Consider the following 24,757-nt stretch of genomic DNA (forward strand, 5'->3'; position numbering starts at 1 on the left):
CTAATGGCAATAATTTCGAGCATAGTATATATGCTTAATTGCTTACACCAATTAACAGGCAATTCATTTATTTTCCCATTTCCACCCCCTTTTCACCCTTTAGGGATGACTTCCGACATCCTATGTCCTGCCCCGGGACTCAAACTATCTCTATGCCAAAGGTAACACACAGACAGAAAGACACAAATTCGCATTAATATTAGTATGGATTACCGCACAATTGCGGTAGTATGATAAAAAATAATATTTCGGATTATGAGCCTAGAAGCAGTAAAGTTCAATAAGTTCCACGTTACGAGCAAGTGTGTTGAAAAACGCTGTACAACGCCGCACTCCCTTCGGCCGTGTTTTAATTTATCGTAACTTGTTACGAATTTCCTATTTTTTCGCACTGTACACATACATATTAACATCTAGAAAATTTTGAAGATTCTCGTATGTAAAATGGACAAGGCAGGAGGCACGATTAGATGTCGCGCGCGCCAGAGGTGAGTTAGAGTTCGGCGGGAGAGTCGCGGGGAGAGAGGCCCGGCGTCGCTTAATTAAGCGGATGTCGAGATGTCGCGTTCAAAAGCGTTTGATTACAAAGCCGGTCTTCATAAATTCCTTTTATTGCGATTCGACCTCCCGCTACAGGTAATACGACCCCCTCGTTCACTTTTATCGTTTCTAATATCTTTTCAACGGCCGTATTTTAACTAGATACCTAACAGAAATTCGAGGAAATTATTATTAAATTGAATATAAACAGATATTTTTAATGAGACATTCATAATGTTTATTCTATATCTCTTTTATTATAAGCTGACTAAAAAAGTGATCTTTATTGACGGCTTTTCCATACACAGTGATATCAATGCTGAGTCTGTCGCAGCATCGCGTAGAATGTGTACGACGACTTGATGATCTGCACATAAAACATACAACTACATATCTGATTATATTTAAGTCGACTTACGTTATCTAGTTATTTCAAGAAGCAGCATAATTTCCCATTAAAAACTTAGTGATTAGTAAGAATTAACTATCTCTAGAGCCACTGACATTTTAGAAAAGTAAGTAACAAATAACGTAAAAATAATTTAGTTGTAGAGGCGTGCTGCTTGAAAAAAGAAGCCTTCATAGAACTTCGCCATCGAGTGGGTTGTAAATTTTATCATTTTTTTTTTATTTACCGTGACGAAGGTCTCAAGCGAAAGCGGGATGAACACCGCAGCGGGACGCAGAGGGCGACGAGCGGCGCCGGCGCTGCAACATATGACAAAGGGCAAGGCGCGCCGTACTTCTTTACCGACTCCATCTGGCCCCATCCATTCCATACCGTATACCGCATCGCTCACTTGTGCACTCTGTAACAGTATTAGTTGCCTACTCAATTAACATTACTTTAAATGAGTTTTGGGTAGTTAACAACAATAAGTATTTAATTTGAATTCCGGACACTCACAGGTTGTGCAGCAGCGGTGTTACAAAATATGAACAGAGTAGGTACCTAAAATTAAACATTGGGACTCTAGTGGTACCTAATAACTTAATATGATGAATGCTTTGCAGTGTAGGCTTACCTCTACAGCAACCTCGTTGCCATAATAGCAGTAAAGAAAGAGCTCGGTAAGAATGCACATTAGGAACATCACCATAGACACAAATTCCAGAGAGGCCACACTAAGCTGTAAAAAGAGCAGACGTTAAAGCAAACAGTAGTGTTTCAGTAGACCGGAGATACAATAGCTCCTCATTATATTAATCAGTAAAATGTAAAAGTTCTGTATCTACTGAGAAAAACTTACGCTAACAATTTTATAAGCTGCCATACAGAGAATCCAACCGCCAATACCAAACTGTAGCAACACAGCTCCGCCAAAAATCGCTTGTACCTCCCGCGACGTGCTGTAAGCGTTAAAACAAAATAACTCAAATTCTGAGTTACGCTTTGGACTGATTCCTGAGACACGTTAATCATAATATATGATAAGAAGGTGCTCACTCGCAAATCTTATGATGGTGCTTAATGCAGCGGACGAGGAGTGCTGCCGCTGCCGCGCCTACTTGCTCTCCAGTTTCACGTGCCCGTTCATTTGCCCTCTCTGCCAACGACTCAAAGTCCATTCTGAAACGCTTTCACTTCAACATGCGTTGTAAAACATAAATAACTAGCGACCCGCCCCGGTTTGGCACGGGTTACATAAAAACCTAAATAAATGATATACCTAAACCTTCCTCAATAATCACTCTATTGATAGGTGAAAACCGCATGAAATTCCATTCAATAGTTTTTAAGTTTATCGCGAAAATACATACACACAGACAAACGCGGCGGGGGACTTTGATTTATAAAGTGTAGTGATCAGTAATAAAATATTATACGAATGATGTATGTATATACTTCGAATGAAATATTATACTTCAGTATGGTAAGCTGCGTCTTGCACTGTCCGAGTATGGTGGCGATGAAGGCATCCATAGTGGTATTGGCAATTGCAACCAACGAGGTGGCGTAATGGGTGTACAGGAGAACAATAAGGAACTCAGGCCAGGAGTAATAGGCAAAGGGTACCCATAGAGCGAACATCACGCGCGTACCACCCAAGCGCGCTAGGAATGGAAAAATAGTCCATAAGGCACAGGTTAGCGCTGCAGTTCCTGCGTACGCCGCTCCAAGCCGAGACGCTCCTTGCGCTCTTTTTATCAGCAGATCTTTTCTTGTTGTTTCTTCCGGATTGTATGCCATATCTACAACATTCACATCTGCAGGGTAGAATTAATCCACGCCCAATAGAAGACCTACTATTTTGAATGGTCTTACCATCAAAGTTTTGTACGAGCTTGGCGATGCGAGAAGCACGCGCCATGAAGACGATCTGCTTGGCAATAGATGTCACATGACAGAGTAGGAGGAACATCACACGCGCCAGCGTATCCATATCGCCGCGCTCCTACAAAATAAGTAACTCATGTCAACTCGCTTTGAACCGTTTAATTAGCTACAATTACCTAAGTACTAAGTACCTGTTGATGTGCAAGTTGCTGAAAATTTCCTAAAAGTTAGACTGTTTTCAGAAATTCCTGGAAAATTTCATGGAAAATTTACATTTTGAAAACGGATTGATTTGAATGTTCATACAAAAAGTAAATGAGATTTTTGTGATGTTTCTCGTATAACGATTTCTCAATTTTGAAAACTTTCCAGCGGAACATCACCTACAAGTATGCACGTTTAATTCTTAGTAGCTATGAGATTCTTCGTGCAAAGCATATACAGGGTGTATTATAACTTAGTGTACTATACCAGATAAGCGTAGATGGTCTGTTGGACTAGATACGTCGAGGTTACCGCAAGCGCGAAGCCACAGTAGACGTCGTGTGTTGCGCGTGCGATGCGGTTGAGGAGGGAGCGCGGGGGGTCGTTCGCTGCCGTGGGGGGCAGCCCGCAGAATCCGCAGCATCGCAGTGTGCGCAGGAGTGAAACCACACAGGCGCCGGCAAGCGTCGCGCTTTTACGGCGCGCCCACAATCTGTTTCGCCACAGATCGAAAGCTAATAGTTTTGCTAAGCTCAAAAAGTTACTATCCCGTCATATATTTGAGAAAGTAAAATTAGATGGCGCCACTTCGCGCCAATAAACAAGAGGCTATGCTGCCCCCTACAATTCATACTGAAAACTTAACATTACAGTGATTACTTATTGTGTCATTTTACGTTAGGTACCTGTTTCTGTGGCACATTTCATAAACAGAATAAGTACATGATAATATTAATAACGTACAAATATACGAGTATAAAGGAGCAATCAGTCTATAGGCAACGTTAATGATTTATTAATAACCGTAGTTTTTAGTGATGGAACATAAATCACAAAGTTATTCTGCTTTGGAAATTACTATTAATCTGAACTGAAACCATTTTCTTAATATAAACTACTTATGTAGAATGGGTACACTACATAATTCCGAAAAAATTTATGCCGAATTTTAGAATGTCGAATTTTATCATTCCGATTTTTAAATGCTCGACCCATCAAAATTCCGACTGTCGTAATTACGAATGATGAAAATCACGAAGATTTATATTTCGAAGATATAATTTCGATTATAACAAATCCGATGGTGACAAACACCGAATTTAACAATTACGATTTTTGAAATCACGAAATCCGAAATTTCCGAAGTGCCATTATTCCGAAACTTTTAATTCCGATTTGTCGTGATTCCTATTTTAAATATCCCAATTTTCTGGCAACAGCTCGTTTTCTTGAGGGTCACAGTTCTAACCTAACCCACTTCTGGCAACAGTTCGTGTTCTTGGGGGTCGCAGTTCTAACCTAACCTAACTCACTTCTGGCAAGAGTTCGTTTACTTCTTTCATTTTTCCGACCTTACAAAAGACTGAATTTCTGAATACCGAATTATTTTTATTCCGATCGGACAATAAGTTTTCGGAATTTAAGAATTCGGAAAAAAATATTGTCGTAAAAGTGTAAAATCGGAATCTTTCGGTCAAATGACAGTCGGATTTTAAGTTTTCGGAAATAGCACATTCGTAATTTTCTTTCATCGTATTTTAAAAACCGTTATTTTGATATTTCGGACGTATAAAAAATCGGGATTATGAAAATCGTGGTTATAAAAATCGGAAAAACATATTTCGTAATATTTGGGTGGGTAAGTTTCTAAGAATAATAAGATTTCTGCCAATTAAAATTCTGTCAATTTTTTTTTCTTGAAATAAAAGAATCTGAATTTCATTATTAAAATCGTAAATGAAGACCGTAGTAACTCTTAGTTAGTTGAATGAAATAAGTACAAAGATACTAACTTTGGTACACCCATTAATCTATTCTAGAAAGGCTACCTGCTCGGAATGTTGAAGTAAATACAAAAGGAAAACCGCCTGGACAAAGGCAATAATCATAAAAATTGTAGAGTACTTAGTATACAGGTATCAGTAGAGTACCCCAGGCCATAAATTCTGAAAACTTAATGAGTCTAGTAAATAATCGCAGTCTAGTAAACAATTTATGTTGGAAATTCAAAAAGTAATTAACACTTTTATTGTTACCTTATTCAGGGTCTCGTAGCCGTTGTTTTTTTTTAATATGCAATTCGTAGGTATGTTTATGGATTTTCACCCAGTTTACCTTTTATATATAACTTTAATAACAGATTATTCAGTGAAATAAAAAAATTGCTGTAATTTAAATTACTGGGAATAATAAGAATTTATATTATTCATGTAAAAAATCATTTGTTTTGTGCAATAAAGAAATGGTTGAAATAATTATTCAATTGTTTTAACTTCTAAAATTGTTACACTATAAATTACCTCATTACGGGCGGGCAAGGAGCAAGGCGGTTATTAAATGAAGTAAGACATCGGGCAGTGATTCAGAATGCGAAGTAGCTATATTATTTACTAATGAGGTAATTACTGGCCGCAATATAATTACTCGTCCCGCCGAGAGACAGGTTCCGCCCATCCGCCCCAGTTCATTATTAAATAACTTATTAGTTGTTCTTTGTCTCTATTCGACATGTCGTTTAAGCATAATAATATGAAGTAATTGTCGATACCGATTCCTATTAAGATGAGTGGAGGACCTGCGCGAAATCGCCTTTTCATACAAACGTAGTCCTCATGTTCCTCTCTAGATAATAACAATATTGAAAATATCTTGTTACAATTTTTCAACCCTATGCCCCTACTAAATAGAATAGAGTGTATAGAGGTTTATTATCGTAGTAAATTTTGCAGTCACAGTCATTAGTCAATTTACTGCCATTTTTCGACACAGGACTAAAACTAAAAATTATAATGAGTAAAAATACATATATAAAAAATATGTGGATAAATTTTTTTTTTAGAACGCCATATGATTTTGACCTATGTTCTTTCACTGATATGTGTTAAACTTGTTAAATATCAAATGATGTCGCCAAAGGTATGGCGCCATCTATTTGAGCAAACTTTTTTCTTGATTTTCCGAGGCCTCTACGTTAGATTTATTCGAAGCGAAGAGTTAGGAGCATTTTAAAAATTTTATGAAAACTGTTTTGTGCTAGTTATTTTTGCAATAATCAAAAAATCGAAAAAAGGCAAACGTAGGGAATAACTTAAAATAATGTAAAAATATTTTCCATAATGTCAATATGCAGAGAGGAAAATTGGGACTACATTTGTATGGAGAAACGGCCGTCCCCTTTCCTTTTAAGCATTTGAGGATTGTATTTTCAGAGCTAATTTTTGTACTGATTTTGATAAAGAAATTAGCCCTTTCGAAAGGTCTTCCGACGACCTACACCTTAAGACGTCCAAAGGTCGCAGGCAAATTAATCAATGTAAATTCATGCCATTGAGTATGTAATTTAGTTTAGATGGAGTAAAACTATGTACTTTAATCATTTCACGGTACTAAATTGAAATACTCCCAGAATAACCAACTACGTTCAAGTTCTAAACTTTGTGAAAGTAAATAGTTGTTCGCGATGTTGACAGCAAATACCATCATGCAATGGTCGCGTGCCTGACAAATGTGGTCTAGATCCGATATGTTGGGTCAACTATATTAATGTCAGAGTTAAATCCGACTTGAGCCTTTCACAGTGGCTACAGATGTGCAAACTTTGGAAAAGATCTCGGAAATTTCTGAAAATTTTCACAGTAAACAAGGGAAACTTTCCTTTCGGAAATGGAACATTTCGATTCCTATACAAAAATATGATAATTTTCCGAAATAATTCCAAGTGGAAATTTCGCTATTTAAGACATTTTCCGAAGGCACATCAGTAGCGGCTATGTAAAATGTCTCGATTAAATTTTTAAGTCTTGTAGTTACATAACTAGTCCGAAGTAGTGGAGGCAGAAGAGACAGCCGCCCACGTCATCCTCGAATGTCCAGGGGTGGCAGAATACCGGGCACAATACCTCGGTTCGCCGGAGTCTCTCCCAGAAGTCGTCGGCAACATCAAGGGTCTGCTAGGCTTCTAGGAAGAGTTGGGTTGGCAAGATTAGAGTAGTGCCGGCAACCCATCACACAAAATAGGCGCAAATGGCGCAATTTTGCAATATATGACGTCGAGTAGCGGAAACCAAGCCCGCGAAAACCTATAACCTATAACCTAGTCCTGAAGTAGACCGTTGATATAGAACCATAAGTCTACAAGAATTTAAAAAGGCAAAGAGGTTGTGAAGGTTGACTGGTAGAGAATGCCTCATAGCTCATAGCATTAATTTAGTTTTTTGTACGGTTGTATTCTCTTTTATGCAATAAAGAGCATTAAAAAGTTAGAACAGACCGATTCCTTTCGGACTACACATTTCAAGAGTAATTTACATACATTTATACGATACATATTATGTCTCATCTATCGTCAAGATCACGGCCGCGGTAGGCCTAAGAAGCGCTAACTGGACGTCGTGATAGCGGACATGGAAGAGAACAATCGACCGTAGTTATGCAAAAAGTGACCAATAATAAAAAATCAGTTTCGAGTTATGGAAGTTTTCAGTTTTATGGAGATTCAGTAGGAAAGCGCAAGGCCGGCAAAACGCTAGGTTGAAGAAGATATGTCTCCTATATGAGCGGATGCCTATGTCCAGCATTGAAATGTTGTACTATAATATAGTTGATAGACGTTTTAACAGTTAAAGGATACATGTACAAAGCGTTAGCATTAATGTAACTACTTTACAAAAAAATATAAATAAACTTTACCTAATGCCATTATCCATTTTGTATCAAATTGAAAATTGTCTCTATTTGTTGCCAACCAAAATACTAAAAAACCAGATTATTTTTTTTCACAACACCCAGTGACCAGTGAGTACCATCACTATCAAATCTGCACTGCACTCTACAGTGCTGTGTTGGACATAAATAGGCCACCCTAAAAGTATGCCTTGCTTATGTTCATTTTTTTTATTAATTAAAAAAATCATATATAGGTATGTTTTACCTTTACACTACGCCGCGTGTCTCATGTAGAGGGGAAATTTCTCGCTCGGTAACATTCCCCATACAAAATGAGGAATGTTACCGGGAACGGCACAACTAACTCTCATGGTTGTGTTACAGTAATAGCATATACTAACCTATGATTGTAAGTATGCAAACTGTCACCTTACTGCTATTTATAACTTCGAAACGTGAAAATGCATTGCCTGAATACTGTCACAGGCACCAAATTACAATCGCGTAGTACATACATGGAAGCCAGTGTATTTACAATGTAAAGACCCATATTAGGGTCCCTTTGTTTGACATAATGATTGAAAGCAGGGACCGGCCCGCTATCCCTTATCGGGGTTTTATAAGGGTATTGCATAAGGCTTAACTCACCATACCCTTTGCCAGACGAAACCCTTTGTTTTGGTTTTAAAAACCCTTATATAAAGCTACCACATTTGAGTAATCGGTAGCCCAAATACCCTTACAAAACCCTTATCATCCGCTCATCAACACCTTGCATATTGCTTATAAGGGTTAGCCTTATAAAGGGCTTCCCTTTTAGCATATAAGCGTGCTAATTTAAGTCGTCTACCTTGTTCATAAAGCACACATTAATTCGAATCCGAGCGATAGTCGGCGGCGACGGCGGCGTTCTTTGACTAGACACGTATTTTCTTTCCTTTTCATACACTACCGTAGATATATACTAATCCTGTCTCTTTCACGCAAAGGGAAACCTTTCTAAAAAGCGCTTAAAGATAAGGGTAACCCTTATTAAGAGCTAGTCTTATTTTTGGTTAGCTTTTCGGTAAGGGTTAGTCAAAGGTAAGGGTAAGAATGGGCTTGCAGTTCAATAGGGAAAGTCTTTCAATGTGTTAGCCGTGTTTAAGTGTCGCCCATTGAAAGGGTTTTATCGCGGAAAGGGTTGTCCGGTCCCTGATTGAAAGTCATAATGTAATGATTGTCATATATTATCATTAGTCATAATTCTGAAACCGTTAACTTTTCAGGATTTTCCTCGGGTTATCCTATAGATAGGTTAGGTTAGGTATGTTTTATGGAAATTGCCTCTAATTAGAGTTTAAAAGGTAATCACGGTCTATATCCCGGTATCTATCTTTGATATAAGTCTATGTTTTATGGCAATCCTGAAAAGTTACGCGTTTCTGAGAAAAACCAAATTAAGACTAATCATAATATGACAATCATTACATTATGACAAAGAGGATATAATATTATAGAGCGGTACTGTCATAGTAAATTTTGTAACCACAGAAAATTCACTGCCATCTATCGACACACTTTAAAACTAAAAATTTAGATTTATAAAAATACGATAAAATGTATTTAAATATGGATAAATGATTTTTTTTATTTGCATTAATTATTTTTATTATTTTGACCGATGTCCTTTCACTGATATGCGTTAAAATTGTTAAATAACAAACGAAACCGTCAACGCCCTCTATACGAGAGTAGCGACATCTGATCGAGAAACAAATTTTCGTGATTTTCGAGGCACGTTTTTTCCTTAGACTGTATCCATCTATTACGGAGTTATATCTATCTTTGCATTATGACTTTCAATAATTATGTCAAACAATAGAGACCCATCCATATTTCCTACCCAAAAAGAGATGGGAGTTAAGTCAGTATTTTAACGCCATCTATACAAAATCTTTGTTTTAAAGCAACTAAGGCGATTCGGCGATAGATGGCAGTAAAAATAATAATGCAACTACTCAACAACAGATGGCGTACAAATGGCAAACTAAGTGGTAATAGTGTTAATTAACATAATAACACTTTTACCGGGCATAATTGTATCATCAAATAATTAAAAAAAAAACAACACTTCGTTGATTCCTTAAGGTGGTTCGATTTTCATACAAAATTCAATCTGCTTTAATTAAGACACTACACACTATTACTACAGAAATATTTGCTCATTTATCTACTTTCGAATATTCGTTTGCGCTAAATTAATAGAAAAACTTTGTTTCATACAAAAATCATACATAAATCAACGTAATTTTTTCATCAATTTTACGTATGTGTGTGTCACAAATGTCGTGTACAAATACGTTGCGTGCGGCGTTGCCACTCTATGACGTTGGCGACGTTGCCTGGCCGACCTGGCAGGATTTGCAGTGCCGTCATGTTTAGTGCATTTTTATTTGACAGTGTTGACACTGACACATAGGGTCATGTTTATTATGACATCAATTTGTTTGTATAAAGTGAAAATGATAGCAACGTCTAAATCAAGTTACAAAAATCATCGGTGTTCTGGTCCGCGAAAATCCAGAAAAATTCAGACTCAATTGAAGCGGAATTCATGATGGTGAAGTTTCGTCAGGTAGGTACAGTTTCATTCCTTCATTGTACATTGTAATTTTCTCGTGCCGATCTTTTTAGAAAATAATTCTCACTTCTTCCGTAATGGTAGATATAAGCAGTGAACAATACCTATATAATGTAATTATTACTGTTTTGGTTGCCGAATAGTCAATGTGTCACTAACTCTAGGTTTTTTTAGGTATTGTGCAAAATGAAGAGGCATTCTTGGAAATAAAATGTTTTCCTTCATTAGCCAGAAAAAATCAGGACATACTGCAATAAAGTAAAACATTTCCTGGGGATGAAAATTATGGAATTTTGTCTATGAATGAAAAACACAATTATTACTAGGTAAGTAAATGATAACTTTATTAGAATCCATATTGTTGCATCATCTTTCTTCCTATAACATTAGAGATTTTGTGCTATCATGATATTATTTTTCTTTCAGGTACAGGGACAACTACGGATAACAAATATGAAAAAATGTTATTTCATTTGTTGTGTGAATCCATCTACACCAACAAGACATCCACTGCTGGACATAGGCCTCCCCAGGGATCTCCACAACGACTGGTCTTGCAAGACCGGCCAAAATATCGAGAAATAAATAATATAAATAAACATGATAAATATCCCGTTTTCTATAATAGTTATAATTAGAAGGCCATGCAATGTTGTTACTCACTGTACCTACTTGAATCCAAAAAAAAATATATAAAAAAAGTTTTAATTTTATTTTACAATTACTACTTTATTATTAGTACATTACGATACAAGTGCGAAAAGTAGGAAATTGGCAACGAGTGGCGATAAATTGAAACACGACCGAAGGAAGTGTTTTAATCGACACGAGTTGCGAATTACCTTTCCGCACGTGTATTGTACAACGTTTTACAGTACATCATTATGGCCCTTTACATTTTCGACATATGCACGTATTGTACTAATTATCGCACTAGGGCGGTAACGTATATGTAGCACCATATGTACTAAAAAGTATTTTACAGTACATATGGTGCAACTTTCTCGCCCTAGTGCGTAAAGAGCACTTTTCATGCATATGTCGAAAGTTTAAAGGGCCATATGTACTGTAAAACGTTGTATGATACACGTGCGAATAGGTAATTCGCCACTCGTGTCGATTTAAAACACTCTCTGCGGTCGTGTTTTAATCTGTCGCCACTCTTTTCGAATTTTCTCTTTTCCGCACTTGTATCGTAAATAACTATTTCAAACTGCAAGGGTACGATGATAGATCTCAATTCAATATAATTTTGCAACATTTGGCATTATTAGGTTATAAATTGTATGGAGATGAAATCTATCATCGTACCCTTCCAGTTTGAAAAATACTATAGAGGCTGGGCAGTAGGGGATTGCTTTACTTGTAGAACTATATTTAGCGCTTTAAAAAAATACTGATACCTGACACTTACAAACCTGGACTTCCTTGGGCTAGTGCTACTAAGAATCGTCAGTATTCTCCATCCTTTCTGAGTTGGAAGAACCCAAAAAGGTGAGATTTGTGAAAGTCAGGTTTTCAATATATGTGGCGTTTTCAACCAAACGGGTACCTACACCTACTTATTGTTGTCATATTTCCATAAAGCTTCAAAATGAAATCAACCTAATCGACAACCGACAATGTGGTACCTTTTAGTTCAAAACGTCACATATTTTTATAAAACGTTATAAACTAATTTATTAATAATACTGAATATCTGGGAGAAAAAGAAAACATAAGTAAAAACTCAAAAATGCTCGTTTTCCCAGAGATAAGACCTAGCTAGATCGAACCCCTTACAGCAAATTTCATCGAAATCGTTAGAGCCGTTTCCGATATCACTGAAATATATTTCGGTTATATCGGAATCGGACAAGAATTCGAAGACTAAAAGGTATAAGAAACATAACACAAAAAGGACAAAAAAAAGTACCCCTGACGTACCAGTCTCGAACCCGAATCCTCTTGCACGTATTTCCACGAACATACCGCAACGCCATTGCAGCATACTTACACTGCATGAAATTGTCTACTACAAGCATCACGGAAAAACTGTTTGCATGTGTGAGTAATAGTAGGAAATAGCATGACAGAAACACTCTGTCGACTTTAAAAGTGTTTTTTGCACTAATGAAGTATTCAATGTTTATTATAATAGTTCAATATTTATGTAAAGAGTGCGCTAAACATACTTTTAAGTATACAGATACCAACACTATTCCACAAAAAAATAAAACCTGAAAATTTGCGAAAGTGACGCCATCTAGCGGGGTTTAAGCTTTGGGTAACCTAGTCGAACCACCTTAAATGTATTATAGTCCTTTTTCTACTTGCACACTGAGTCGGAATAAAAACTGAGTTGATAACGGGGAAGTCCTAAGTAAAATTGATTGTGGATGGTAAGATAAATGGTAGCTTAAAAAAATAATTTAGTTGGAACCCTTTTTCTTGAGAGGCGTAGAGGTAGATATGATGTGATGGATTTCAGGCTTCAGACAGTTTAGTGACCTAAGATTCCTCTTTGGGTGAGGCACATAGTAGATATATAGGTACATATATGTATATAATATCAAAGATAGATATAACTCCGTAATAGATGGATAAAGTCTAAGGAAAACACGTGCCTCGAAAATCATGAAAATTTGATTCTCGATCAGAGGGCGCCACTACCGTTGGCCTACTCTCGTATAGAGGGCGTTGACGGTTTCGTTTGTTATTGAACAATTTTAACGCATATCAGTAAAAGAACATGGATCAAAACCATATAAAATAATTAATGCAAATAAAAAAATACATTTATCCATATTTAAATCCATTTTATCGTATTTTTATAAATCTTCATTTTTAGTTTTAAAGTGTGTCGATAGATGGCAGTGAATTTACTGTGGTTACAAAATTTACTATGACAGTACCGCTATATCCTATTATATCCTCTTTGATAATATCTACGTACCTATGTACATACCTACCTAACAAGAAATTGGGTGTGTCCCTACCAGCGACTTTTTTATCAATCACTTGGTGGAAAAGGTATTATAATAAATTATTAATGAAACTGTTTTTGAAAAAAAAACAATAATGTTAAGTATTATATTTAGAATATTTTTACTAACATTCCTTAGATACCTATATATTCAAATAAACTTTAGGTACAATAATTAAGATATTAATAAATCATTTTCAGTAAAGTTTTCATGGCGATGGATGTAGAGGCAAAAGACTAACCCGTAAAATATTAAATACCATGATAACCGAAACATTTCAATGACGAGAGCGATAGTTATCAAAAATTAATTACTTTTAAGCAATATTTCATCTAAAAATAAGAATACATTTTTTTCAAAACAGTTGTTTATTTTGAGTATCCGATGAATAACTAAGATCATTTAACTTGTTTTAACTTAGTTTTTGTTGGGTGATAGTTAAATAGGTACGCTGTGTTCGACTGTCCGGTGTCTAGTAGAGCAGCAAACATGACTCAGCAAGTCCCGGGCAAAAGCGAATGCCCACAGAATCACGTATAAAAAGATTGTTATTATTGCAGTCCCAATTGTCATCATGAACGAGCTCCGCGGCTCGCTCCAGTCCAGGAACTTGTAGATATAGGGCTCACTATATCTGTAAAGGATTTATGTTGAAAGGCAAATGGCAAACAAATCAGTAAAACTAGAGTGTTTTTGTAACTAGAGACTGAAGGTCCCACAGACAAACACAGATGAGTTTTGACGGACTGACGGACGTTATAATTATAATTATAGAGGGTGGCTAAAAAATAAGTGCATTCCCGTTGCCAGGGAGGTTTTGAGATTATACTGAGAAACTTTTACTATGCGACCAACCACGAAATCGCGAAAAAATGTTTACCCTTCCATAGAAAATGGACCAGACAAAATGTATGAAACAACCAAATTTTTTTTCGCGATTTCGGGGTTGATCCCATAGTAAAAGTTGCTCAGTATAATTCCAAAACATCCCTGGCGACGGGAATGCACTTATTTTTTAGCCACCGTGTATATGTAAACAAGTATATGCGCTTATGTAACACCCCAATAACATAACACATAGATTTTAATTATTTTTAAGCATACGACATACGAGTAGACAGGTTCGCGCGCGTGGTTCAAGGTGTTTGAGCTCAATTCAACTTGCCCTCTATGCCACACGCATTACAGACAAAGTGTACACCCCACCCTTTTACTATAACAACTCGAGATTCTAAAAATTCTGTACTATAATAAAATAAAAATAACTTACGCGCCAGTGCCCCCAGCCTCCTGATATATTTTGGAAAATATAGCGTACACGACACCCAGAAGGAGAGGCTGGTATATGTGTGCTAAACGCACTGGAGTCCGAGATGCAAATAACTCGATCAGAACTATCACTGCATTAAACCCGTGCAATGAAGTTTCCAACCAGAAATACCGTTCATGAATGCTGTATTTACCTAAAACATCAACGATATTGCAAAAGATTTTTTTATTAACCTAATTTAGTGTCTCACTGCTGGGCAACCCCCCCCCCTCCTCCCTCCCTCGTTTTCTGCAGAATGAGTCCAAGTCGTCCCGCCATCTCCTTTTCGATCTACCTGCACCCCGGCCTGCACCGTCTATGGTGTTCCGTGGGTCCCATCCGGGCCCACTCGGTAACCATATTGCAAAAGATCTCAGAAAATTTCAATTTAAGTGTAGGCTTCATAATGACAAAATTTAACGTCTGGACTGTGGACCTCTATACCAAACCATCGGAGGATTTCGTTGGAAATTGAAAATTAACCTCAATTGATTAAGAGTACCCGTGAAATCCCTTAATACAAAATAGTTACCTAATTTGCAACTTACTAGCATTTTTGGATAGCAACCTCCAATAGAGCATCGTTACAAGGATAGCCAAAGTGACGGATATGTTAAAAAGTACCCAGTACATCATCACATACCACGGTGGCTTGCCTACCTCTGAAATCAAACAAAACGATTTTCATAATGATGAGACTACCTCATGTACAGTCAGCTGCAATAATATGTTACTCTTTGAAGACTGAAAAAATATGTGACACGCTCTTATGGGTCTACAAATAAGATAGCGTTAGATATTTTTGCAGCTTTCATTTTGTAACATATTATTGCAGCTGACTGTACAACATACAATACTTAAACTAACGAGAAGTTCATCAAATTATTCACAAATTTCTCGATGGGGTGAAAAATGCCAATTGGTTACAGAAGGTGCATAAAATATTGCATAGGGTGAAAGTGGCATGAATGTGCCAGGTTTTGGAACGAAAGTTGTTTGTCATATATTTGGTGTTCTCATTATCAGTGGCGTCATCTCGTCCACATCTTATCATTAAAAAAATTTAAGATTAAGTAATAGGTACCTATTATACTAATATGTCTCAGTTTCTTCTAAGTTCTCGAATACTTTTCAAATACATGTAAATTATCTTCGGTTACCGCGATAGTTACTCATGAAATAAAACTATGAAAACGGATTATATCGCGTATATTGAATTTATAATACATCCCGACGTTTCGAACTCTTTACAGCGTTCGTGGTCAACGGGTGACGGGTGGTCGGGATGTATTATAAATTCAATATACGCGATATAATCCGTTTTCATAGTTTTATTACATGTAAATTAGTTTACAATCCGTTCTAACGAAAATTATGAAGGCAACAGACAGACGTGTGTAGTGCATGTTTAATTTTAATCCAGCTAATTAAAAAAACTGTAATTCTGTGGTTATACAAATCCTATTTAATCAAGGCCGTAAATTCAAAATCCATTAGTAACTAATTAACTTTGGATTGAACAATGATTGATATTCAAGACGTTAACCCTTGATAGGATTGCATTGATACAGCCGGTGGAATAAACTTTTTAATATTGTAGATCTAATATTTAGAATGTCGACAAGGTTGAAAGGTGGAATAAAAACATACGACCCGCCTGATGGTAAGCGGTTACCAAAGCCTACGCCGGCCCTTTATAAATCTGTATCTTTGAGAAATACCAGCAACAGTAGACGTTTACCTACAATCCGGTAAACCATAATGACAAATCTTCATGTTTAATAATTTCAAACTACATACAGAATTGATTACAACCGTATGATGCCGTTTTGAAAGACCATCAAAAAACACAAAAAGGTCATATTTATAACTCACCCGGGAGCTTCTTTTTCAATGCACATATTGATACGATGAGGCCGCTGGCCCCCATGGCAAAAACCAGTATTATACCCCAAGTAGTGAGATAGACGATCCATTGAGGCACCGCAGCTTCAATCAAAGACCACAATAATATCCCCAGGGCCAAAGTAGACTCCAAGGCCCGCAACACTAGCAATGCTAACGGCGAATCACTCTGTTGCCAAGACGATGTGTAAAATCTCCTCAGGTGCTCATCTTCACAAGACGCTTTAGTAAAATGTACCATTTTTCACAGAACACCACTTAACTTTTTTATTTTATCAGTCACCCTTAAAACCCAATATGTATTTAAGTAATAAAATTTGCAAAAAAATCCAATGGACAGTTTTGAGAGCGTTAGGTCGTTAGATACGTGCAGAATCGAATACCTAGGAAGGAGCTCGCAAACTCGGTGCGCTGGTGCAAACGCGGACTGTAGTTTGCGTCGTCTGGCAAATTAACTCGAAAGCAGTGGACTTCTTACTGAGCGATTTCATCACATTCATCTTAACCCTATAAAAGCCTGACGTCAATAATTATCATTCTTACAGAATTTACATACCGATACATCACACAGGTTTTCACTTATAGGCCATCACATCCACATACTACTTACCATGCTTCTGAATAAAGTTAATTAGTTATTACTTATAACTTTATATGCTTTTGTTTATCACGAATATCTAGTTGTAAAAGTGGATAAATTTGTAAAGTACTTACAGAATCTTTAAATTTTATGAAAATCCAGCTCAACTCTCTTATTTGACCGTATTTGCGCCCCCTTAGTGTAAAAAAATAATCTCGTTAAAATATGCAACACTATTTACCATAATTGAGCAAGTAAGTACCGTCTCAATAAGTTGGTGGCCTTTTGAGGTTCCTAAATAAGAGTAGAATAACACTTGATTATGTTTAGGTACCTATTTAAGTCCTACAAAAATTATTGTTTATTAACAATATTGAATGCCTAAAAGGCAAGCGAAACAAACATTTACAACATAATATATTAAAAATACATTTACTATTAGTATATTTACAGTAACCTAGTAATAAACTTAAATAAAATATTTACAAAAAAATATATTAAGTACAATTTATAAACATTACAGTATAATTTAAATATACGGAATGCTTATTTATTTGTAAAGTTAATCTAATCCAAACGCAACAAGCTGCGATAAAGTTGTTTTAAATATTTGCAACTATGCGGTATAGAAGAAAAAAGCTTTAAAAATGCTCCTCGTAACTTACATTATCTGGAATTCACCAGTTTTAAGCAATTAAAGGATATAACTGATGATGATGACTATCTAACAATGAAACAATAATACAGATCATACTACCAACGTCGCGAAAAGGACTTAAGAAGGCAATTTTAAAGCTTTTTTCGCTTGGGATTAGTTTTAAGAATCTCTTTGCAGGTTCCCAATATTTCGCAGAACCCAACATGAGATAGAATATACAATTAGATACCTGCAAGGCAAACCTGATCTTAACACCCTGCTAAAATAGTAGTCAGTAGAACGTACCTTGTTCGGTAATATCATTACCCATAATACAAATAATAATATTTTATGTTATGTAGACTTAGGAAAATGTTACACATGACCATCCTCAGGTTTCACCACCGCCGTGCTGACGTGAAACACCGGTAATATCATCTACTCATTTTGTCCTTACATATTGCGACATAAATATGGATACAACATATCCATTGTATCTGTAAGCTCACATGGCACGCAAAAGGCAAGGTGATAAAATGGTATAAAAAATATATGCTGCTTTTCCACTGTCTATCAACGCGAGCAGTAGAGAAGCTATTTGGTTTAAATGAGGCATTAGTCTGTCCGATGACAAACATTTTGGATTAAAAGTTTAGGCATATCCAGATACGCTGAAGTCGGGTGGTGTAAATGGAAGGTTATGGCTGGTAGTCCGGATGAGCACTCCAGTTAGCTTGTCTCGAGCTATGGTGACGCCCCACAGCGCTGAGTACACGATGATCAGGCCTAGTGTAGCAGCCACTACCAGCACAGTTGTGGGGCCTGGTCGGCTCCAGTCCAGAATCTCGTAAATAAACGGGTTTCCTAGCCTGAAAAAGAGTTGAAACCGGAAAAGAATAAAATAGAACAACGCATCGGCACGCTTACGAGATGAAATGGCAATTAAAATAAAATGTATAACATTATTCTTCAATTCTTTATAATAGTTGTATTTATATCTGTAGATATTTACATGCATACTACATATAGAATATTTTAAAGCTACTTATTATGGAGCGGAACATGTATTGTCAAGAGTCACGTGAATGACTAGTGTTAATAATAATATATGTAATTTAAATTGTCTTTAGCGACACTAATTACTAAGGTTAATCGTTGATACACGTGATAGCACTAAACTTGATTTTGTATTTTAACTACTTTTGTAATTTAACACCATGTATCTTGATGCATCACTGGTACTGTACATGTATGCAATAAATACAATATACTTCATACAAATAAACAATAACTTACCCATCAGTGCCCCCGGCGACATAGTATATCACAGAAAACACGGCGTACCACACGCCCACGCCGAGGGGCTGGTAGATGTGGGCGAAGCGAAGCGGCGTGCGAGAGGCAAATAACTCTACCAGAACCAGGATCGTGTTGAACCCATGCGTTACCGTTTCCAACCAGAACATGCGGTCTTTAACCACAGCGGAGCCTGTAATTATAAGGACTTCGTTTACTAAATAATAATAAAAGAACTTAAATAATATTATAGAACATCATTACACATATTGACTAATCTCCACAGAAATATCAAAAAGGCTTGTGTTATGGGTACAATAATAAATAATAATAATAAAATACTTAAATATATAGAAAACCCCCATGACTCAGAAACAAATATCTGTGTTCATCGCACGAATATATTATGTGTCGCTTAACTTCAACATCGGGTAAATCCATTCCTCTCAGCATATATCTTCTCTCAGCATTTACATCTTACTGAGAAATAAAATACGAAACAAAATTATCAGTAGATATGGTTTCGCCAAAATTGCTCGTGCAAAACCTAAAGGCGCTTTCTTATTTCTCGGCTTAGTCAGACCGGGGTCGATCAGCAAGTAGCTAGGTACTTCGCTTTATCGCCACTGATAATAAAACTGCCTAAACCCTAATACTTACAGAAAGTTTCAAACGCATCTTTGCAACTGTTTTCAAGAGCTCATTATCTTCAAGAGTTTATTATAGAGCGGTATAAGTGGATTTACTGTGGTTACAAAATTTACTATGACAGTTACTGTCATAGTAAATTTTGTAACCACAGTAAATCCACTGCCATCTATCGACACACTTTAAAACTAAAAATGAAGATTTATAAAAATACTATAAAATGTATTTAAATATGGATAAATGTTTTTTTTTAATTTGCATTAATTATTTTTATGATTTTGACCCATGTTCTTTCACTGATATGCGTTAAAATTGTTAAATAACAACCGAAACCGTCAACGCTCTCTATACGAGAGTAGGCCAAAGGTACTGGCGCCATCTGATCGAGAGTCAAATTTTCTTGATTTTCGAGGAACGTTTTTTCCTTAGACTGTATCCATCTATTACGGAGTTATATCTATCTTTGCTAGTATTACCCGAGCCTTTTGGGTAAAGTCCGAAATTTTTTAAACAACATTAGTCTGTATTCGGCGTTTACCCGTACACAACTAGGTCTACCCCAACACTGGCTGGGTAATGTTAAGTGTTGCATCATCACTTCTGACATTACCCTCCCAGTGCTGGGTAGACCTAGACGTATACGAGTACATGCCGAATACAAATTAAAGTTATTTAATTTTCTGGCATTACCAAAAGGTAATACTAATCAGGTATACCCAGGTAAAGTAAACTTTAGTTTAATTAATCTTCTAACATTACCCGTAACATATATATTTGAGAATGAGATATTGAAAACAGTTGCAATGACTTCTTACAGAATTTGGGTGCTGCAGTTCTTCTTAAAAACTATAAAGGCAATTATTACTCACTTGAATCAAACAGAAGTATCCAATACAGCAGAGTGATCACTATAGCTATAGTGCCAGATATGTTGTAAAACAACCAGTACATAGACACATACCACGGTGGTACGCCTTCATCTGAAATGAGAGCAAATGCAAACTTAATTATTTACAGTCATATAAGGTGAAGTGAGGACCAGATACTATATTACCACTAAGATACATAAATAATGTCATTTCGTCGTTTTCACTACATCACTACACTGTCCATAGTAAGTCCGTGAAGACGGTCCTCGTAAATTGGACCGAAACATGTCGAGCTATTCGACTTAATAATACGTGAGTGACCCGGTTTAAAATAATCTTATATAGTAAGTGAATTAAATATTCTTTAAATTGAAAAACATATTTCACTCCACCACAAATAAAAAAGATATTCAGAAACCGATTTACAATGTAAGTATAGATAGCAACAGACGGTCTTATCGCTATAAGCTCTTTGAGACAACTTTAGGGTAGCAATAGATAAAAGCCAAAAGTTTTCATCAGTATATAAAAGCTTTAAATTAGGGTTATAGGGGACAGTGAAAAGTCACCGACAGAAAAGTTTCCATTTAAATTCAATCAATCAATAATATCAATCAATCAATAATAATTTATTTCGAACAAATTACCTGACCATATTCTTTCAAGATGCCGACAATCGTCACGAATAGCGGACACGCATGCTAGTATTATATACTGGCGCAATCTATCGTCACGTTGCATAGTAAAACATGGTGTACATGTTGCATATCGTCGACAGTACCTACAAACTGCCCATTTGTTAACATTTTACGTAGTTTTAAGTCTTGCGGATAGTTTTGGACAACAAAAGTGAGTTTTTTCTTGGATATAGAACATTTTGGATATAGAAGTTTCGTTTTTCGTTTCATATTTTCCACGTGTAGAATTTTAAAAGACACATGTTGACATAATGATATACATGATATAAATAAAGTAAATCAAATTAGGAAAATCGAAGCAAGCTTACTCTGAATGGCAAAGTGTGAAAATTAATATTTAAAGTTGTACCCTCAAATTTTGTGTTAGAATTGGGTATTTTCATATTATTTCTACTCATGTTCACGAGCTCTTTCCAAGTTCACGTAGAAAAAATGTCCCCAATTTTATTGGTCCATTTGGTTACGTTTTCAATACAACCTTCTACGACCGTAACCAAACGGACAACCAAATAATGAAAAATAAAAATATGACATTCAAAGTTATAGCGACACACTTTGTTATCAGTCAATACAGTGCAGAGTTAGCTTAGACGGACTGTACTTAGTTATGTGTGTACGTCTTGTTAGTGTTTATGACGTACGTCGCCATTTATATAATTATCACACATTTCACGGTGTTTAGTAGTAATCTTATGAATGTGGGCCAGAAAAAAGAGAGTGAAGACAGCGACTCGGCCAAGGTCGGCCCGGCGAAGCCTGTCCGGCGACCGACGACTTTCGTAACAAAGTTAGATAACTTCGCATTGCGATCGTGGGTAAACACTGCGAGCGTCACTGCATACTAATTAAATCAAACTCAGCCTATATCTCAGAAAGATTTATTACTTTATTGGATTTATTACTAGTTTGACTCATTTCTTTATACACTCGATATACAGAATGGATTTTTAATGGGGCACTGAGTGAAGCTACTAGATCCCGTGCTGCTACCTCAAAATGGGCTTAGGAGACCTTCTCTAATTTTTAATTAACGACGATTGGCATTTACAGATTGTGGAAAAAATTTAAATCAGCGTCAAAATCTTTAAATCTCCAATTTTGAACTTATTTATGCCCTTGACTTAGTGACCTTCGTAGATAGATCATTTAGTATAATATTCACAAAAGAAAAAATCTATTTATTCAGTTATTTATACCTATTTTATCCAATCTCGAACACTTAAAACAACGTTGATAGTTTCGCGATATGACTCTGGTTTCATTTAAAGTAAGTATGTTGGTACCTAATTAAAAATGCATAAACTACTTGCCTATTTGATAAACTTTTACTGACGCATTACTGTTGTTAAATTAAATATAACAAACACGGTCTAGCTCTATTATAATTTACAAAGGAAAAATAACGTATATCTACGTAAGGATAATAATGACAATGATTAGCGCTGATTTCTTTGAAGCAATGATGTATACAATAATAATAGGTGTTTAGATTAATTGCTAGATGATTATCAACAGCCAGTAACGATTAACCTTCGATCTGTAAAAACATGAGAGTCGAGTTGTGAGGAAGTTGATAATTTGAAAAGTGTAGCGCTGTGAGCATGACAAACAATTAAGCTACTGTCCGCCTTTGTTGGTGTATAATTTGATCTTGCATGAAAACGTTACGTCGCTGTAAATACCTTGTGTCATTGTAGTGATACAGGTTTTGTCTTTTTATAAACTACTATACCTATACTAGGTACTTTATTTCGTTTGTTCGTGATTACCAAACCTGAGTTACCCGTTACCCTGGAATGCATTATTGCATACAAAATACTGAAACATACATGGGGAGTAAGTAAATTATGCATTGTGTGTTGAGGAAAGGGGAATTTTATTATATATATTATATTATATATAACTTTATTATATTTTTATCCCTACTAATATCATGAATGCGAGAGTAACTGTCTGTCTGTTACCTCTTCAGGATTAAACCACTAATCCAATTTAGATGAAATTTTGTATGGAGACAGTTTGAGATCCGGGAAAGGACATAGGATAAGTATTTTCATTAATCATGATGATCATTCCACGCGGACGATGTCGCGAGCAATAGCTGGTATTTGCATGGAGATTCGTTTGTAACATTAACAGTCATACACAAATCGTACAGTACTTCTTTTTTATTATTATGATTATGTTTATTTCCAATCTGACATTGTGAATTTCTAAGCTATACTGTTAAAACAATTTGTGCATTATAAATCCAACTTCTGTAAATGTCTTTTACGTAAAATCCAAAGTAACTGATTTGTAATACGCTTTTGTGAAATACTAACCATTTTATCAGTGTGGCCACAAGGGAAACCGGTCGATTCCATCGCGAGATTTATCAGTGGACGTTAAGGCTTCGATTTCACAGCTGTTACCGAAATACTAGTATCCTTACACACAAGCAAATGGGACTTCGTCCGTATCATAATGATGAATGAGAATGAGGAATTTCCTGTAATTTGATTTATAATGTCGCTTCATTTTAGAGGCAATTTCATTTGGCAGAATATTATCACTCATATAGATACGAACCTGGTAGCGCCTTCTTCGCGGCACTCAAAGACACAAGTAGGCCACTGACAGCCATCGCGGAAACCAGCACTAAACCCCAATTGGTCAGGTAGATCACCCAGTGCGGCACCGGGGCTTCGTACACCGACCAAGCGAGGATCGCCAGCGCCACAATCGCCACAAGCATCCGTATCACCAACAGCGGCACCGGTGAATCTCCGCGTTGCCATGACGATGCGTAGAAATCACTCAGGCGCTCGTGAGACGACAACCAGAAGTCCGACAGGCATATATTCTTCCTAAAATATTTAACCATTTTCACTTTGTCACAACACCATGTTTGAATCAATATTTTGCTGCTCTGTCAGTAAATTATTGCCCGATGAGAGTCCAAGAGTCTCAGATAAGTTATCCGAGATAACAATTTCGCAACTGAAATATATTCGACGGTGAAGCTATAGGTACCGGTACTAAGCCCTTATCGGGATGATATCATCATCAATCGTGAGCCTGGGAATATGTTTAGTTCAGACGTATTGGGTAATGCTCGAGTTTAACTTATAGCATAGATTTTTAGCTATGTGTATGTGATACAGAATGTGAGGTCTGCGCGTATAGTGCCGGAGCGCTCGCGGCGCGGCGGCGGCAGTGCGCGGGCGCGTTTGCGGACTGACGCGAGACGCGGCTGCCGCGAATCTTGTACAAGAACCCTCAAACCTGACTTTTATGTAATCATTTCTGCACTGAACCTAACTGGGTTTATAAAACGACATTTATTGTGGCCGTCTATAAAAACGTCTAAGCTTTCCAGCAGTTATATTTTTGATAATATTGATCAATTTTATAATTTTATTAATAAAATAGTAAGAACCAAAACCTTACCCCTTACCTTTAAATCTTATGAAAGAAACAAAACTATAATCGTATGCGCTATAAATAAAAGGCTGTAAATATTTCACTTTGTTCTTATTTCCTGAACAAATAGAATT

General features: G+C 36.4%; 3 protein-coding genes across 5 annotated transcripts; all 3 read right to left on the minus strand.

The window, feature by feature from the left end:
• Nucleotides 1-802: 802 nt before the first annotated feature.
• Nucleotides 803-5,532, minus strand: LOC134755709 (odorant receptor 94b-like). 3 transcript variants are annotated; one of them, XM_063692253.1, is made up of 9 exons: nt 5,323-5,530; nt 3,290-3,515; nt 2,807-2,936; nt 2,406-2,733; nt 1,988-2,110; nt 1,791-1,890; nt 1,566-1,670; nt 1,176-1,349; nt 803-907 (listed from the first exon to the last, which is right to left on the minus strand). In XM_063692253.1, exons 1-9 carry the CDS (start codon nt 5,325-5,327, stop codon nt 854-856), a joined length of 1,245 nt encoding a protein of 414 aa, XP_063548323.1. In that variant the 5' UTR covers nt 5,328-5,530; the 3' UTR covers nt 803-853. The 3 variants fall into 3 exon arrangements, with proteins under 3 accessions (XP_063548323.1, XP_063548325.1, XP_063548324.1); XM_063692254.1 differs by having other exon boundaries at nt 822-907; nt 3,335-3,515; nt 5,323-5,532; XM_063692255.1 differs by lacking the exon at nt 1,176-1,349 and having other exon boundaries at nt 816-907; nt 5,323-5,531.
• Nucleotides 5,533-13,702: 8,170 nt separating this feature from the next.
• Nucleotides 13,703-17,054, minus strand: LOC134756264 (protein rolling stone-like). Its single transcript, XM_063693089.1, has 4 exons — nt 16,461-17,054; nt 15,134-15,247; nt 14,547-14,739; nt 13,703-13,910 (listed from the first exon to the last, which is right to left on the minus strand). Exons 1-4 carry the CDS (start codon nt 16,729-16,731, stop codon nt 13,715-13,717), a joined length of 774 nt encoding a protein of 257 aa, XP_063549159.1. The 5' UTR covers nt 16,732-17,054; the 3' UTR covers nt 13,703-13,714.
• A 426-nt stretch (nt 17,055-17,480) lies between these two features.
• LOC134755710 (protein rolling stone-like) lies at nt 17,481-24,350 on the minus strand. The gene is made up of 4 exons (XM_063692256.1): nt 23,790-24,350; nt 20,521-20,631; nt 19,004-19,196; nt 17,481-18,576 (listed from the first exon to the last, which is right to left on the minus strand). The coding sequence occupies exons 1-4, from the start codon at nt 24,082-24,084 to the stop codon at nt 18,360-18,362; spliced, it is 816 nt and encodes a 271-aa protein (XP_063548326.1). The 5' UTR covers nt 24,085-24,350; the 3' UTR covers nt 17,481-18,359.
• Between the last annotated feature and the right edge of the window lie 407 nt (nt 24,351-24,757).

Source organism: Cydia strobilella, chromosome 3 (assembly GCF_947568885.1).
Source record: "Cydia strobilella chromosome 3, ilCydStro3.1, whole genome shotgun sequence".
NCBI lineage: Eukaryota > Metazoa > Arthropoda > Insecta > Lepidoptera > Tortricidae > Cydia > Cydia strobilella.

Coding starts and splice junctions, on each gene's coding strand:
- LOC134755709 (XM_063692253.1), bottom strand. Junction 2,734..2,806: donor GCTCGTACAAAACTTTGATG/GTAAGACCATTC, acceptor TGAATGTTGTAG/ATATGGCATACAATCCGGAA. Junction 1,350..1,565: donor GCAACGAGGTTGCTGTAGAG/GTAAGCCTACAC, acceptor ATACTGTTACAG/AGTGCACAAGTGAGCGATGC.
- LOC134755710 (XM_063692256.1), bottom strand. CDS start 24,084: ATGGTTAAATATTTTAGGAAGAATATATGCCTGTCGGACTTCTGGTTG. Junction 19,197..20,520: donor GATACTTCTGTTTGATTCAA/GTGAGTAATAAT, acceptor TTATAATTACAG/GCTCCGCTGTGGTTAAAGAC. Junction 18,577..19,003: donor GTCGCCGGGGGCACTGATGG/GTAAGTTATTGT, acceptor ACTCTTTTTCAG/GCTAGGAAACCCGTTTATTT.
- LOC134756264 (XM_063693089.1), bottom strand. CDS start 16,731: ATGGTACATTTTACTAAAGCGTCTTGTGAAGATGAGCACCTGAGGAGA. Junction 14,740..15,133: donor GTTGCTATCCAAAAATGCTA/GTAAGTTGCAAA, acceptor TTGATGTTTTAG/GTAAATACAGCATTCATGAA. Junction 13,911..14,546: donor GAGGCTGGGGGCACTGGCGC/GTAAGTTATTTT, acceptor AATCCTTTACAG/ATATAGTGAGCCCTATATCT.